Source organism: Microcebus murinus, chromosome 5, assembly GCF_040939455.1.
Source record: "Microcebus murinus isolate Inina chromosome 5, M.murinus_Inina_mat1.0, whole genome shotgun sequence".
NCBI lineage: Eukaryota > Metazoa > Chordata > Mammalia > Primates > Cheirogaleidae > Microcebus > Microcebus murinus.
In genome coordinates, this window is record NC_134108.1 from 55,721,656 (window position 1) to 55,740,548 (window position 18,893).

Consider the following 18,893-nt stretch of genomic DNA (forward strand, 5'->3'; position numbering starts at 1 on the left):
TCTCCACTGCATTGCCATCATGTCATCAAATCTGTTCATTTTGTTATGATACATTACATTAACCTCATTTATCACTAATTTCAAACTTAGGTTCTGATTAAATCCAGACAGGAACTGGATTTTTAAAAAAGTGTTTCTGATCCAGAATTGATTATTTTTAATCAACTATCCAATAAATTATCTATTATACTTTACAGAAATGGATTTATGTTAGACTTATTTCTCCTTTTAATCTGAAATCTTATTGCAATTAAAAATGAATGCTGTCAATATTTTAGGGGCTGGTATTATGGAACACAATCAATTTTATGTAACTAATATAAAAGTAAATCTTTATGTGATCAAGCCTCTACACTGAGCTACAATTAAAGAAATGACATTATTTTTGCCAAGGCAGTAATGAAACATGCACATATGTAGTCATATATCCACATATATAAATATATATTATATATATATATACATATAAAGCAAATGAGAGATGCCACAAAACTCTCCTTTCTCAAAACTCCTCCTCATAACTAGAAAACATAGTTTTCTAACTCATAAATAGAAAACATAGAAACATTTCTGGCCTTGAAATTCTAATCTTTGTCCCCCTTGGTTATTTTCTACCTCCTTGCTTTTATTCTGGAAAACTCTTCCTTTAGGTATTCCCATGATACATTTCCTCAGTTTATTCAAATCATAGTTGAAATGTCACCTTCTAAGAAAGATCTCTTCTGACAACCCTACTTAATATTGCAATATTCCTTCTCTTGTGTCCCCTAACACCTCTCCTGTTTTATTTCTCTCCACAATATTTATCATGTTTGATACAATAGAATACAGATGTTTATTTTGTTATTGTTCATCACCTGATATTAGAATACGAACTCCATAAGGCAAAGATTTTTTTGTCTTTTATTTACTCTTGTATCTTTAGTACCTAGAAGAGTGCTGACATACAGCAGATAGTCAATAATTATTTATATAGTAAAGGAATAAATAAAGGAAGAAATGAATAAATAGATGAATGAATTATAATATATTTAGAGCTCCCTTGCCCATGAAAGCATCATCCTTGCTAAATTGGTTCTGTGAGGATGTTGAAAATAAGATTTACTATAGAAATGATGATGAACTATTTTATCAACTAAAGTAATTCTTGCATCATATGCACAAAGAATAGAGTTATCAATTCACACTAGTAGGAGTCAGGAAAGGTTACATTGCAAGGCTATTTTAAGGTACATCTTAAAAGTTCATAAATAGGTCACCAACTGTGAAGGGTGTGTTAGGCACAGAGAATAGTCTGTGCACAGCGAAGATATTGAGATAGCAGAGCATTATTGATAAGGGAGAATTACAATTATTCAAGGAAAGCTGTAGCATAGTAATAATTCCAGGAGGAATACCATGGACGTAAAATCAAAGAGGCATGATAGTGCCAATGACAGAGGCTGTGTATGTCATGCTGAGGGATTAGAATCTCATTCTTCTAAGAACAAGGGACACACTGAACAGTTTTAGGCCTAAGAATGACATCATCAGACTGCTACTTCAAAAGAACCCTTTTGTCTACATTACACAGATGAGCTTAAATAGGGTAGCAGGCAGGACATGGTTCATGCACAAAATGATAAGGATGTTAACTAAGACAGGCAGTAAGGATGGAGGTGAGGAGTAAATCTGAGAAATGTGAGATAAAAATGGGAAATATTAGTGATCCAATGACATGAGGGACAAGAGAGAGACAAGAATATAGAATGATCACTAGAGATGTAGTGAGGCAATACGATAAAGAAGGAAATTCAGGAGAAAAAGCAAGTTTGGGAGTAAAAATAATGAATTTGGTTTTTGGCATGTTGGGTTAGATGTGCCTCTGAGATATTCAAATAAAGATAATCAATGGGTGGCTGAACCTATGAGTATAAAGGTCAGTAAAAATAACTGAAGATGTGGATATTGGATATAGGAAGAGGAAAGCATAGGTCAGATGAAAGGTTTTATGGAGAGTGAGGCAAATAAGTGAGAAAACAAAAAGAGTAGAAATAAAACCTTAAACAACATCAGCGTTTAAGGAATAGGGAAAGAAAAAAGAGTTTGAGTATGAGAATGGGAATAAATAACTAAAAAGAAGGAGGTGACATGAAAAGAATGATAGTACAGAAGCAAAAGCAGGAAAGTTTTATTTTTTTCTACAGAAGGGAGTAGTCAAAACTGTCAAGTGCTGTAGAGAGATAATAAAATAACTACCCTTCCCTCTAGGCTGCATCAAGAGGGAGACAGACAAGAAAAAGCCAGTGGGGAAAGTGCCTACCAAGATGGATATTCCCATATGTTTAAATTTAGGAAAATTTAGGTTTAAAGAAATTGGCAGTGTGTGACCATCATCACGGGAATTGTTTTCATTTCATGTTTTTATTTTCTTTTCCAAAAAAGGCAAATATCACTGATCATTGAGGTTTGGCATAAGACTTGTTTCTGCTTCTTTTAGACTTAGGTATGGATTTATTTCACTATCTACAGAAGTACGAATTGTGTGATTTTTGTGGATTAAAAATTTTATTTTTCTCTTTAACTGCTGGCATATATTTTAAACATATTAAAACTTAGAGAAAGAATTAGTCCTATACACATATTTAAAATATTCATTATCATGTAATCAGAACCCAAGAAATAGTATACTAAAAAATTGCTATGCTTATTTAAGTAGAATTTAAAAAACCAAGTTCAAGCATAACCAACTTTGTGGAAATATACCACTACACCAAGCTATGTAATCAACTATATCCAAATAATTAGGTTTAACTCATAATTGCTAATTGTATTTGCACTTGGAATTAGAGAACACAGCACTTGAAGCTTTGTATTTAAAATCTACAACATATAATCATCTAAGATCCAAATTACCCCACTCCCTGAAATAAAATTGAAATTATCTGGTTCTATGTTTTACAATACAAAATGTTACATTATTCAAAAAATAGTGTCTTCTAGGAATATATACTTTCATATTACTCTATTGAATTAATTAGTTTATCCTATTTAAATATAGCATTCAAGATAAAATAAAATATTTTTATTTTTACTATTAATTGACTTCCCATTTTATTAAACTAATTCCACAGTTATTTCTAAAACAAAGTCTATAAATATACTTCATCCAAATTGATAGCATTTTTTCTTAGGATAAAAGCTTTGGCTTTTTTGTCTATGATATTATAGAAATTAATCATGGCTCAAGTTGTTAAATATTATAATTCCTTAAAAAGATGACTGATTTTCTATTCTTAATTAAGGTAAGTTACATTATTTTCCCTAAGTTCTTTTCATATCTATAATCACCTCCATGATTGCCAATCCACTAACAGGATGCTAAACTTCCTGTACCTTCACTCTGGTTTTGGCTTTATTTTTTTTCCCCCAATATCCTTCATTTCCTCATATTAAAAAGAAGTCCAAATGAAGTGCAGAGTAAAATGCTAAAAAAAAACATTACATACCCATATTATATTCCTATTTTTCAAAATGTATTGATGATACCTCCAACACTACTGGATGATTCTAGGTGAACATTTCATAGATGTTCAAACTTAATGTGTTAAGAAGTAGACTTACTATTAATATTTTCTCCCCCAAGACTGTTTTTATTATTTTCCCCTTCTAGGCAAATGTAGCCTAGACCATTAGTACTAGCCTAGACCAGAAATACAGAGTTCATTCTCATCTTCTCTCTTCATCACCCCTGCCCTTATTTACTTCAAAAATCCCATGACATGTATCTACTAAACCTTTTTAGAATTTTCCACCTCAGCATCATTCCATCAAAACCTTCTTAGGTGACGCTATCTTTTCCAACTTGGATAATTAAGAAATTCTTCTGTTTCTGGTCTTGCCCTATTCCCCTCTATGTCTCAATAACCCCAACACATTCTCCACATTGCAGTTAGAAAGGCTTTAACAAAAATAGCACTGTGCCTTTGCTTAAAACAATTAAAAAATGAGTCAAAAAACAAAACAACTGAAATCATGTATTTAGTCAAGTATTTAATAGAGTGGATTCTGGAGCTGACTTTCTAGGTTCAAAACCTAGATCTACTAATTCATTCTATGTAACCTTGGGCAAATTACTTCAAATCATTGCATCTAAATTTTCTCATATTAAAAAAGTGGGATTACAAACAGGCTTCCTTATATTTCTTGTCCAGAACTCTAACTGGCATACCATTTATGTATTTGTATGTGTGTTTGTGTGTGTACATATATATGCATATATATGTATGTATACCTGTATGTATTTGTAGAGAAATAGACTGGAAAGAAATTTAACAATCATTAATTTGATAGTAAAAATCTCATTATTTTATCTTATTTTTGCAAGTTTTTGTAGTTCCTAAATTTCCTACAATAAACATGTATCAATTTCAAATATGAGATTAATAATGATTTCTTTTTCATAGAGGATAGTGAAGTAAAAATGGCGTGTGGCACCTAGCATTTATATTGTTGCAAGTTTTAAGCTCCTAGTATGTTTGCTTTATAAGGCACTTTACATATCTCATGACTCATAACAACAATTCTGTGAAGCACATGTTATTCTCACCCTACACATCCATCAATTCAGGGTTTTTAGTAGTCAAGTAACTTGCTAAAAATCACACAGCCAGGCCAGGATTTCAATCTGGAATATCTGACACCAAAGACCACTGTAACCATGATAGTCTAGGCTGTCAAATGGCCCTTCCTCTATGCCCCTTTCTGAGTTCCTAGGAAAAGAATGGATGGCTATAGCTCAGCTGAGAGGTGCTCTGTGTGGGGGTTGGAAAGCAGGGTCACATCACAGAGACATCTCTGATTTGGCTATAACTATGCAGATTTCAGGGCAGAGGAGCAAAAAAGATGAATAGCTAGTAAAAAACTTTTATAAAATCTCACTTATCATTCTTTTTCTTCCATGTTTCTGATCCCCAGTCACAGAATGCCCTTTCCTGACAAACAGGTTCCCACAGGCATCCTTACATTTGTACTTGTTCCCTTTGGCCCTTTCTCCAGTTGAAGCCTTTTGACTTACCCTTCATGATAATTTCATGATAATGTCACTTTCTCCAAAACTCCTCTGGCCTTTCCAAGCAGCTTTAATCCCTTTCCTCTCCTGAGCTGCCAAAATATCATTTTCTTGCCTCTCTCTGCACTTGCCACACTATAATAATGCCCTGATCACATGTAACACTCCTCCACTCACTCTACTCTGAGCCCAGGGAGAGAGGCAAAGTTTTATCTATAATCCTGTCCCCTCTGCCTAAGGTAATGTCTGGTATACAGTAGGAGTTTGATAGATGATTGTTCAAATAAGTAAATATATTTTTAATTACAGTTGAAATCAGACATAAGTACAATTCACTCTAGATTTCTTATAAATTTTTTTAAATCTTAAGAAATCATATATATTTTTCTGAAAATTATTGTTAAATCTATTTATTCAATGATAAATATTTAAAGCTACCCAACTGAATTTAACCCAGATTACTTAACTCATTGAGCTTCCTTATCTAACCAATGCATATAATAACATCTTCTTCGTGTATTCATTCCTTAAATATTTATTAATGTACTTCAGTGAGCAAGGCAATATTCTAAATGCTAGTGACAAAATGGTGAGCAGCTTTAGACTCTATCCTGCTCAGATGTGTGTTTGATGGAAGATACAGCCAAGACAAGCCATACATAGTATGATGAGCATTCTCATGGGAGGAGTCATGGGAGTTATCAGAATGCTTTGAGAATTAGGAGAAATTTATTCCAGACTTGGGAGCAGGGGGTCAGTGGAGCCTGTCTTTCTGATATGTAAGACAGATGGTCTGCATGAGTGTATGTTTACGAAGGTGTATAAGCATATGTGTGCTCTTAGTGGCTAGGGGGAATGGGATTAAAATTAAAGCTGGATTTCCACATGAACAGAATATTATTTTCAGCAAGTAAAGAAGTTTGATGGCTCAGTTTGAAAGAAATAGTGGTGGATTCAAATATCACTGGAGAGATACAGGAACTAGATCACATCAGACCTTATAAGCCTTCCTAGAAAGTTTTGACTTTCTCCTTAGAGCAATGAGAAGCTATTCAGAGGGCAATGAATCAGAACTGCAATTTTTTTTTAGTTACTTTAACTGTAGTGGGGGGACTGGATTAGCAGGATGCAGAATTGAAATAGGGAGACCAGTTAGGAGGCTGTAACTAATAATCCAGGTGACAGATATGTTGATTTTGACCTAAGAAGTGGTAGAGGATGTAAAAAGTAAAAAGACTGGAGAGATTTTAAAGATGTAGATTGACAACCATTAGAGCTTGATTGTGAAGCTGAAGAAAGGAAGAGATGAGGGAAAATGTTGTTTCATATTACTGTCTTAGGCTGCTGGAGGGCAGGAGAGCCAGTGTAATGAGGTGGTAACCTATTTCCTTTGGGACTCACAGAATTGTTTTGAAGATTAAGTGAAATAGTTTATATGATAGCAACTACCACAATGCATAGTGCATTAGAGTTCATTTCTTCAGCTATTTCTATTCCCTTCTTTTCTTATCCAAAGTTGTACTGATAATTTTAGAAGCAAAACTGGGAATAGAATCCTAGGCTTCTGTTTACCAGTCCAGCATTTTTTTTTTTTTTGTCAATGGACTGCTGATCTATAAACAAAGATGAAACACAAGGATTTTAAAGAAAATATTCACAACTTATCCTGGAATTGCTTACAAGCTGACAGCTATCCAACTTATTTTTAGTTTATATTTAAAATGAATCATATGTTCCAAAATGACTGACAGAAACACAGCTTTGTTTCTGAAGCCAATTCTTTTCCATCATTTTTGGACATCATTCAGAGCTATAACAGACTTTCAGGGTGTTTAAAAGCATTCATCCATGACAACAACAAATGCTAATTATCATAAAAAATAAATAGCTCCTGTTAACAACATTTTAAGAATTTCTCCTACTCCAGCACTATATTTCATCTATCATCCCATATGTTTTAGGGGTGGGAACAAAGACTACATGAAAGTATAATTATCATATATCAAACTGGACAACATAACAAAATAAAAATGAATATAAATGGGAGGAACAGCATACATAATAAATACATTTGGAAAGGAAAAAAGGAAATGTAAATGAAATGGCACATGTGTATCCTACGGTAAACAGCAGATACATGAGTCCAAAATAGAGTCGATACTATCTATCTTGTTGGGTATGAGGTAGGGTTTTTCCCATTTCAGTCCTCATTCCTAGCTATAATCAGATTTCCTTTCACATCATCAAATATACATCGTGCTCATTTGACAAGTTTACAAATTATCTTTGTTGAATTCTATCATTAAAATTCTACCTTGAGACTTCTAAACATAAAAAGACAAGTCTACTTTTATATGTTTCTGAATACATTTCAAAGGAAATCATGCTGCCTAGAGTCAATTCTATCATATTAAATAATCAAGAACATTTAATTTCTCAAAAGTGCTTTAAATTAAAGGAGACAACAAATGGCCAGTAACAAATGCAATTAGCTCATTACAAATAATATTCAAAATATGAATAATCACATGTTCCTAAAAAGAGAAATACAAACTCAACAAAGGTTGGGACTTTGTTTCCTTTCTGGCATATAATCACACCTATAACTATGCCTAGTGTGTAGCAGGTGATCAATCAATATTCACTGAATTAAATGTTGGCATAAAATAGAGCATTAATATGTTTTATTCTCAGAGGATTTTAAGACATCCTAACTCTATGAATAATTCTGTAACTACTCTAAGTTAAAATTATTATTTAACTAATCAAAAATCTTTAAAGTTTTTAAGTTTCTATGTTACCTTTAAAGCAATGAGAGTGGAAAAGTTTCCCTTAAATAGTAATTTAAAGTATTTTAATAAATTCCATCTGAGGCCAGGACTCCATAAAAATATATAAATGTAATTAACTTCGTATTATATATATTTTCATGTTTAAATTTGTCTCAATATTATAATTTAGAATTTAATTTAAAGCAGGCACAGATCAATTACATAGGAAGCTTCACCTTACCAAATTATGATATGACATGATCACAAATCTTATCTCCTTATTCAATCACTCAAGAACCACATGTGTCCATCCCCCAAACGTTGCACATCTTCTCGAGAGGGGAGGGGGCACAGGCAATATATGTAACCTTAACACTTGTACCCCCATAATATGCTAAAATAAAAAAATAAATAAAAATAAAAAATAAATAAATAAAAAGAACCACATGTGTGAAATAAAACTCCCCCCACACACAAACAGAATAGTGAAGAAAGGTGATATGTTCATAAACATTTTGAACATTTGCCAATTTTCTTCCTCTTATGAGGAGTTTTAGTAATAATAAATAAATAATAAATATCAAATAATAAATAAATACTAAATAATAAATAAATAAATAATAAATATCATACTAAGAAATCATATATATTTCTTGTGTATGTGCTATACATATGAAGATATATGTTTTCTGGCCAGCATACACCTGAATTATATTAGGAAGGAATGGACAAGTAAATAACCCATGGATTCCCAATGATATGTATCCATACTTATACATATTGTATATGACCATTCATAAACATAAGTGGATCAATTTGTAACTGAGGATGTCTTAGGTCATTTCATTACATAAGCCCAGAGAAACCATACATAGAGCCTGCCATTCAAAATTTGGCATATAGAACTTTATTAATGACTAAAATGTAATGATTTTGGAATAAAGCATAATAAAATACATTTAATATGTCTAATTTGAATTAAAAGACACATCAAAGATTCTTAGGTTATTTTTAAGGACTCTTACTGATGTATTTCTAAGTTAAAATTATTTATATTCTACATTTTTAATAAGAAAAATAAAATTGCTCTATTAATTTGCATTTAGATTCACTCTTATCTCAGTGAAAATGTTTTTGATATTATTAAGAGTTTCATTGTTTTTCCAGTCCTGTAGTTCTCAGTATCCTGTTCCCCTGGAAGAGTTTCAATCTGTCAACTTGCAGATGATCAATTTTATTGGCAACTGGACACATTTCTGTACAAAGTTCTATATACTGCATGCATGACCAAAGTATGCTCCTGGCATACTTTGAGAGAATTTAAATTCAAATGAATTTCAGTCTTGATGCAAATATGAAGGTATAGTGAAGTTTCCAAAAATAAAATGTTTTTACATTCTAACTTAAATGGCACTATTTATATTGTTGTTAAACATCTTAAAGTAAAATCAATTATCATGCTATCCTAAGCAAAATACTATACAGTTGCTTTACCAATATAACTGCCAACAAAATTAAAACTTCATTTTGGCTGTATACTTTTTAATATTTCTCTTGAGACTTGTTTTTAATTGATAACTCAAGATAACCCTTCATATACAAAAATAGCAACATGCATTAGAAGAAAGCACAGACAACCTCTAGACAGCAAACATTCACTAAAATATTGCTTTAAACACCAAAATAAATACCATTTAGTAAATTCTATTTTTTAAGTCTCTAAGTGGTGTCTACAAACAAAAGTAGTTCTAGAAACTTAAGTATTTCACTGGATATTACATTGTTCCACATTTGAGTAAAAACTTTTCTAAATTTTAACATGCCTCATAGGTGTGAAGTTTATTACTTTTCATATGCATTCTTCACACACAAACACCTAAATGAATGTCAAGGCAAAATTCTGAACTTCTTGGAAAATTTCACTGACCTATCATACAGCTTTGCCATAAGAAACTACCTGGCAGAAAAAGTCTTTGAATAAATATTCCAATTTTATGTGTCATATCATCCCTATCCTTTGTCTTATTTATAGTTCAAACTAGCTGATCCTTCACAGAAAACAAACAAACAAACAAAGATAAAACAAAACAAAACAAAAATAGTACTTGTTTTACAAATACAGAGAAAATGTATGTGATTTAGCTGTTTTTTGTTTGGATATGTGAAATTAGGGTGAGTGTTTGATTTTAAATGTCTTTCTATCCCTTAATTTAAAACAAAACAAACAAGAATACGATAAGAATCTGGAATGTGCACCAGAACATTATCAATATTTCAAGCATAGCCCCAATGGCTACCGATTTCTCTTACCAGTGCTGTCATCATACACAACTGTGACGGTCTTCCACTTGAAAAACTGCACCAGGTCTAAAATGGCGCGGCTGAGTGAAGAGAAGTCTGGGTAGAGACTGACATAGAAGGAATCTTTGTTGTCAGACACCTGGTGCTTCCAGCGGGTCTGTATGTGGGGAACCCCCAGAGCATTGCAGATGGACTGCACCGCGTTTGCTGACGAGCTGTGTGAAGGCCCGAAGATGGCAGCCACCCCGAGGGACAGCTGATCACAGGCTGAAGAGGAGATAGAAGTCTGTCAATAATGAGAGGAGAGATGCTGGCGTGCCAACAGATACCACATTATTATTGTAAACCCAAAGGTATCATCCTGCAGAAAGATTTGTTTTTCTTTAATATTAACGTCTGTGTTTCACGAATTTCACATTTTGTCTGACTCTGAACATTTTCAGTTTATTACAAGGGAATTAATTCATCAACATGCCTGCAGCTCAATGTTCAAATAATTCTATCAATAATGTCAGGGGAGGGATAGAGGAAAAGAGAGAGGAGGAATGTTTTTTAATTTAATGGGGGGGGTGCTCATTTTATTTATTTATTTATTTATTTATTGTTTTACCATAATATGGGGATACAAATGTTAAAGTTACATACATTGCTATTGCCTTCTCGCCCCCCTCGAGTCAGAGCTTCAAGCGTGTCCAGCCCCCGACAATGCACATTGCACTTATAACGTATATATATATATATATGTATATATATATATATATATATATATATATATATATATATATATATACCCATCCCCTTGTGCTCATTTTGAAAGGATAGTTTATTTGAAGGGGATGAGAGAATAGCGTTACTTCTCAAATTCACTGACCATTCTTTACATTTTCAAATTCTTAATCAGAAGCCATATGGTCCTCCTCCTCCCCATTCAGTTAGCTGTGGTCACACACAGCTAAATATTTACACATACCAGATGATATAGGTAAAGTTATGCATACAGCCAACCAAACAAAATCTTCAGTGGCTCTTAGGGGGTGATTTCATATGGATTAATCTCATTGAGTACAAAAACCACCAAATTCGTTAGGCAAGTATTCAACTATCTTTATATATTTGTTTTTTGTATGCTATAAGTCTTTTTTTCTATTGTTCTAAACTATTTTTTACAGTTTATATTTACTTGTAGGAAATTTTATTCACATCAATAATAACTGCAGTAATTAAGAAAGGCATAAGCAAATTAGAGGGTATTCAAATTAAACTAGATTGTTCCAAGAACTGACATTCTATAGGGTACACTGATCAAATGTTATTTTGGGCCAGAAAGTGAATAATTATTGGAAACATGAAAACTATTTATCTTTAAATATTTGAAGAACTGGCTTTTAAAGAAGATTAAGTTTGTTTAATTTGACTGGCAAAGGAATAATTAGGACAATTGGTTAGAAGCTTCTCATGAATTTTGATCCAATTTAAATTTTAAAAAATTATAAAGATAAGTAAGAAATGTTCAAAAATGAAATAGTCTTCTCCAAGAGGCAATGGTTCACTCTTCATTAAAAATATTTAACCAAGACAGAGAAAAATTGTTAATGGGATTTAGGCATAAATTGGTTGTTCAGAGTCAATTGCTCCAAAATGTATATAGTTTATAATTCTACTGTGTGAGAATTTCTGCTCTTTTCTCTCAGAGATTTTTGCATAAAATACAATGTGATAGATGAATTCTTAAGCATGGAAGTATTTAGTAATTATGTAAATGTTAGCTAGAAAAAACTACTTTTTCAACATTCTTTAAAAATTCAGTATGATGTAAATAAATTGTTTTTGAATATATAGATTCTTATATTTTAAATAATGATTGGAATTTTAAATCCCTAGAAAGGCTGGCTGGACCCTAGAATTTTTCACTCAACATGGGATTTTAATTCACATAAATTAAGAATAAAAGATCTTTATTCACCAGGTTTTTGCCAAATCACAAACCAAGATAGCTGAAAATGTTATATCAGGTTATTTATTATAGAATATTCTTAGGTGTGTTGCAAATAAGAATTAGAGTTTTTAGTTATTAGAGGAGTCATTTAAAAATAATATATGATTCAAACAATAATTCAAGCTTTAATATATCAAAATATTCATTAATTGGGCAAAATAGTATTACCTATTAAAGGTATAAGCAAAAAATTAGAGAAAATGTCAAAATTTAACATCTAGTTTCTCATTACTTTCTTGTATTGGAAAGAAATAATTTAAAAACATTTTAAGAATGTCCAAATTAAAGCTATTTCATAAACATTAAAAACATTATTGATAAGGTTCAAAAATTATACTGGTTCTCTCTCTTATATTATCTTTTTACATATTGCTGGGCCCTCTAATCAGCAATAGCTCAACGAACAAGAGCTTCACAAGATAAGGTCCAAACCATAACAATCATAAAGAAAATTACTCATATACTTATTTAAGCTTTTCCTAGCTTTGGGCCAAAGTCAATTTATAGATTTGATTCCTAAGGGTTTTTAATGAGTGATATAGCTCATAAATTCTTTATAATATTTTGGAAACCAGATGATTTTGACACCCCAAAGTTTTGCTTGGGCATTCTTAGGAGAGTACTTTATTTGGTGTCAGAATATTATAACCTGTTGTTTTTTATAAACATTGTTACTTTGAAATCACCATGAAGAAATCTGTTAGTATTTCATGTATACTATACTTATATTCCATAGTCTTTGGTCAAAATGCTTTCATTAGAGGCAGAGCTTCTTCTTCCTAATGGAAACAATCATGAACTATGCCACTAATCAAATGCACTTGTCTTGCAGTTAATGACTAATTCTGCAATTATGATGACAAATGTAGTATTTCACAGTAACCTTTAACCTTTTTTTCAGCCTTCAAAACCTTTCATCACCCAGACATGGTTCTAAAATATGGAAACTTATTTGTATTCATAAAGATATGAATTCAAAGGGCATGGAGAATATGGCTTTGATAAACACTAGTTAGCTGCTGGGGGAAAAGAAAGATACTTTCATCTCAGAAAATATTGTACCTAGTCAGCTGCCATTAATATTAATGAGCTTAGAGAAAAATTGCACCAACTTAGAATTATAAATAATTATCTACATTTCCATTAATGTAAGGTAGCTAGTAAAATCATATTAGCATTGCAGGAAAGCAAACATTGTTTAAAAATATGGAGTTATAACAAATGCTTTGTAACCCCCCTCCTTAGAGAAAATCTATATTATAAAATTTAATTCATGTTACATAACACTAACTATGCAAATGAAGAGATCACCTACTATGAGATCAACTATGTACATAAGAAAATATCACCAACATAAGGCTATGAAACTCTCAAAACACATTTACTACTAAATCTGCTGTTTGGTTAAAATAAATGCTTTGATAATAGTTTTTTTCTAATGCCTTCCTTCATACATAAATATTAAATTTGTATTCCACAAATTATTTTCCTATTGTTCACATTTAAAACAGTTACAACATAATAAAAGAAATAAAATGTATAAAGTATTCTAATTATTTCTTTATATAATCAAGTTTTTATGTAATTAGTCATTTATTTTCAGTTGCAAGAAGAAATATCAAGTGGTTAAAAAGTAAGCAGGTAGTACACATAAACTAATGTTTGTTCAAAAATTTCCAGTGAAATTTTAAGATTGGACTGACTTTTTTAAGTCACTCAAAACCACGTAAATTTCAAGGTAGTCAATAAATTGAAACCACAGTAATATTAGTAATAGAATAGGATTAACATTTAATGCTAATAAAGATATAATAATTGATTGCAAACCTTGGTAAAATCCATTGATACATATTATGTTATTTCAGTGAGCTTTTGAAATAAGAAATAGTCAGTAACAAGACAGAAGGATTAATGTGAAAAAAATTTCACGATCACAGATCTAATTGTATTTCATGTTGTAAGCAGACTTTTTGCAGTAAGGAATTGTATGACTTTACCTTCTTTGATAAAATTTATGTGCATTTTGAAAAGAAACCTTTGCATGTAATTATTCCTAACAACTTATCAACTATATGATGGAATTAATAAATCTCTTAAGAATACCTAGAATTTGTATTCTAGAAAACATAATGTTAAATATCTACCAATTACCTTTCTTGGATGCTTCAAAACTGTCATAGAGGTTTATCTTCTGGGTGTCATAGGTGAGGGTAGTATTGGGCAACAAGGTTCTGTTTCTGTTGATTGTGTTCACAGCAAATCTGAATGCAAGTTCCTCAGCTCCCATTGGGCCAGATTCCACATATTCAAAAATACCACCTAGCAAAAACAAAGAGAATAATCACACAATTCTTACAAGACAGAGAAAATTTCCAAAGTTTTTTGTACCTTTGTGTGTATGTGCATTTGTGAGTGTGTATGTGAGAGAGAGAAAGAGAGAGAGAGATTTAAGTGTATGGGAACTATGCTTACTTTTTCTATGAACTTCAGGATATTTCCTTTTAGGTAAATCCATATTGGCAAAATTGCTTTAGTATTGCTGCCAAAATTTAACATGATATAACAATAATTTTGTCTTTTCTCTTTATTAATTATTTTAGGGGCTGGGTATGTATCAATATTGCCTTAAGTATTGAAAATTACTCCCCCAAATTGTGCACATAGTTCCAGAGTAATCAATCCTCTGTATTGATATATACTATATAGCTAAGCATTGGGAAAATTGTATTAAATTTGCCTCCTTTCATTCAGAAATCAGAATTCTTTAGCTCAATTTCTATGACACTTACTGTGTTAAAAGCCCAAAAGATTTGCAAATTCCAGCATCATACATGTGAGAAAAGAGAGTATTGTAGTATTTTAGAAGATACTGACATTTATGAAGAATACATTTCCAAAACAATGCAAATCCCTTAATCAATGAATAACACCGTAGCATCTAATTTTGGCCATAAAATGTGGAGTATAACTTAAAAATAGGTCTTTTCAATTTCACCTTCAATTTCACTGGCTGTCTCAGTCAAGTTCCCTCATTCTTGTCCCAGCTATCCTTCTCTCTAATGTCATTACTCTTTCATCAGCTGAGAGTGACCTACCTGGGACCTTTGTTTTCCAAAGAGTTTCTTTTTTATTGTTAGTTTGGTCAATTGAATAAAAAAAAAAAAAAAGGAGCACCTGATACCTAACCCCCTCTAGCCTCTGTTCTTAGGAAACTCGTACTTTAAAATGAAGAACATTTATCTTTCTTTTCAAATTTCACACCATGTACTTTCAGCACAATGATTCATGAATTAAACTTTGAATAAACCAGTTCCCCAGCTAGCAATTCATACTTCATCAAAGGTATTTTGACATATGAATGTCAGGTGACTATACTATTAGCAAACTACCTATTATAAATTAGGAAGAAGTTATAGTACTATAACAATTCCTCTAACTATTAGGACTCAGAAAATACTACAAGGATAAGGCAGATTTACATTCAGAAATAGGAAAATTTGTTATTTGATAGCATATCTGTTTGAAAGCTTTCTCATTCTGGATTTTAATCAATTTGATGGTGTAGTTACTGGAGCAATCAACTTATTATGAAATAGTACTCTAAATATATTTAAAATCTCTTATGCTAAGCAGAAAGATATAAGTATTGATGTTTCTAATGGGTTTTAAGCACCAAACTAGATGTCTCGTATATATAGAGGAGAACAGTGGCATTAGGCATGGGCTCTGAAGCCAGCCTGGGTTTACATTTGACTCTGTCCCTTGCCATCTGTGTAAATTTGAACAGTTGTTTAAAATCTCTGTCTAAGCTTTTTCATCTCAAGAAAAAAGGATAATAAGGAAGGCTCTTCTATAGAGTTGTAATAAAGATTAAATGTTAGGTTATACGAAGCACTTAGAAGAGTGGCTGCCATAGAGTAAGCACTCGACAAGTGTTTAAGTTTACGCTGAATCTTCATTCAAAGCGATCTCAAATAGTGTTATTTTACAGAAAAGAATCCTTTGGCCAAAAATCATACAGCTATCAGCTGATAGAGCCATTAGTAGGATCTGCTCGTGCCTGACTTCAAAGCCTGTTCCACTACAAATTAGTAGTTTTCTCCAAAATTTCTAAAGGCAAAATATACAAAACTTTCTAAAATGTGAGATATGATGACTTCAATAATAAGATGTAATTAGAAGTGTAAGATTTTAGCTATGGAATACAAAAATAAGTGAATAATCATAAAATATTTGTCAAATTAATTTAGAACAAAGAGTCAATTATAGAAATGAAACCCTGGAGTTGTCTCATATTGGTAAAATAAAACAAAAACTGACTCATCTACTTTCCTCAGTTCAAAATTATAGTTTCTATATGATATAAACATAAAATAAAGCTCATATTTGATGATATTGTGTCAATGTTTAACCCAATGATGACATTGGATAAATATTTAGTGTTAGAAAATTAAATTTTTTTCATTATTTATCTCTCTTCAAAATAAATAATTCAAATTTAAATTTACATGTTTCTCATCAGTTAAATATTTAAAGAAATCTTTGTAATTCCTTAGGATAACCCATTTTCTACCTTAACTTAAAAAAATTAATTTTTATTGATCCAAAGCCAGAGTTTAAAATTTTATATATAATACACCCAAACATCTAGATAATGCAAGCTTTTCAGTCAAAATATCTTTCATAAAACTGCCCAACAATATAAACTCAAGAAAAGAAAGAAACCCTGAATAGCTCACCACCCTTGACATGTGTAAGAAAGGTAAAAAAGTCTAGTAAAGAATTGCTTTCCAAATAAAGTTGAGTTGGTGCCGCAAACTTAGAAGGAGAAGAATTATTTATTTTATTAAAAATTTTGTTAAGTTTAAATAACATCCAACACATTCACTGGTCAAACAAGAAAAACAATATAATCACCATACTAAATGTCATAAAATCACTTAATAGATATCATTAATTGGTGACTCACGCCTGTAATCCTAGCACTCCTCCCAGAGTGCTAGGATTTACAGGCCAAGGCAGGCGGATAGGTCAAGGTCAGGAGTTCGAAACCAGCCTGAGCAAGAGTGAGACCCCCGTCTCTACTATAAAATAGAAAGAAATTAATTGGCCAACTAATATATATTGAAAAAATTAGCCAGGCATGGTGGCGCATGCCTGTAGTCGCAGCTAGTCGGGAGGCTGAGGCAGGAGGATTGCTTGAGCCCAGGAGTTTGAGGTTGCTGTGAGCTAGGCTGATGCCACGGCACTCACTCTAGCCTGGGCAACAAAGCGAGACTCTTGTCTAAAAAAAAAAAAGAGACTTTTAGAAACAAATAATAATGACAATTTACTAAGATAAAACCCACAAATTAACAGTAAACATTATATATCAGAGTAAGATAGATGGAAGTTCCATTAAACTCAGAAAAATAAGAATATCTGCAATATCTACTCTTCCACAATATTTATTTTCATTTTTATATGTAAAGAAAAGACACAAATGTCTTTTGCCAATGATGCTTAACAAATGCACCAATGAAGACACCAAAATTGAGAGACTTTATCATCAATAAGCCTCCACCAAAACAAATACTAAATAAATAGAGTTCTTTAGGCTGAAGAAAATTAACAGAGGGAAGCCACTACAATGCTTAAACAAGTAAAGTATAAAAGAAAGTGTAAATATGTGAGTGAATATCAACAAATTTTGACCATAAAAAGAAAGAATAGTAATGACTAATGAAGTTTATAATACGTGTAGAATCAAAGTGCATGGTAACTATAATGCAAAAGGCAAGAAATGCATAAATAGAATTAAATAATTTTAATGTTTTAGCAGTACTGGGAGAAAGGTAAAAGTAATAATTGTTTTGCACATAATAATTCATAATTATTCAATAATAACTCAATAATTTCTAGGGCAAATATTAAACAAATAATGAAATAGCATATGATCAAAAATTAATAGTGAAACATAGATAAATAGAACAAAACAGAATCCATAAATAGTTTTCTATCTACATAGTCACTGATACATAGTATTAGTGATGATACTGCAGTTCTAAAGAAAACACTGTATTTTCAATAAATGTTTCTGAATTACTTAGATGATTATATAGAAAACTTTCAAGCATACACTTAATGTGACAGTAAAACAATAGAGATATTCAAAGAAAAACTCAGGCTAGGAAAAGATTTCTTTAAAAGAAGACCAAAAGTCATAACCATAAAGGGAAAAATGACAGACTACATTAAAATTAAAAACTTCTTAATCAAAGAATTTAGAAGAGATGAATTATCTCACCTGTGTGTGTGTGTGTGTGTGTGTGTGTGTGTGTGTGTGTGTGTGTATGAGAGAGGAAGAAAGAAAGAGAGAAGAGAAAAAGAGAAAGGACTCATCTCCTAAAAATCTACAAAAAAAGAAAATGCCAATCAAACCAATAGAAATATGGGTTGAAAATTTGAACAAGCATTCCACAAAAGGAGATTCAAATGAACAATAAGCATATAGAAAAGTGATCAGGTTAAGGGTAGCCTAGACAATGAAAATTAAAAATAATTTTTATTGATCCAAAGCCAGAGTTTAAAATTTTGTTCATAATAAACCCAAACATCCAGATAATGCAAGCATTATAGTCAAAATATCTTCCATAAAACTGCTCAACAATATAAACTCAAGAAACGAAAGAAAACCTGAATAACTCAGGTTTCACAATTCAAACTAATTTTATATGTACCAGCCTGACTAAAATGAAAAAGATACATTGGCTCAATCTACTTTAAAAAATGGGTA

The 18,893-nt window shown here is 31.6% G+C and overlaps 1 protein-coding gene across 3 annotated transcripts in view; it reads right to left on the reverse strand.

Moving 5' to 3' along the window:
- Nucleotides 1–18,893, reverse strand: part of GRIK2 (glutamate ionotropic receptor kainate type subunit 2) — a 616,372-nt gene that overhangs the window by 376,497 nt on the left and 220,982 nt on the right. For all 3 annotated transcript variants that reach the window (XM_020287070.2, XM_076003095.1, XM_076003096.1), the window contains 2 exons: nucleotides 14,270–14,437; nucleotides 10,132–10,389 (listed from right to left, as the gene is read on the reverse strand). In XM_020287070.2, coding sequence (XP_020142659.2) covers nucleotides 10,132–10,389; nucleotides 14,270–14,437 — 426 coding nt within the window. The remainder of the gene's footprint in view (nucleotides 1–10,131; nucleotides 10,390–14,269; nucleotides 14,438–18,893) is intronic.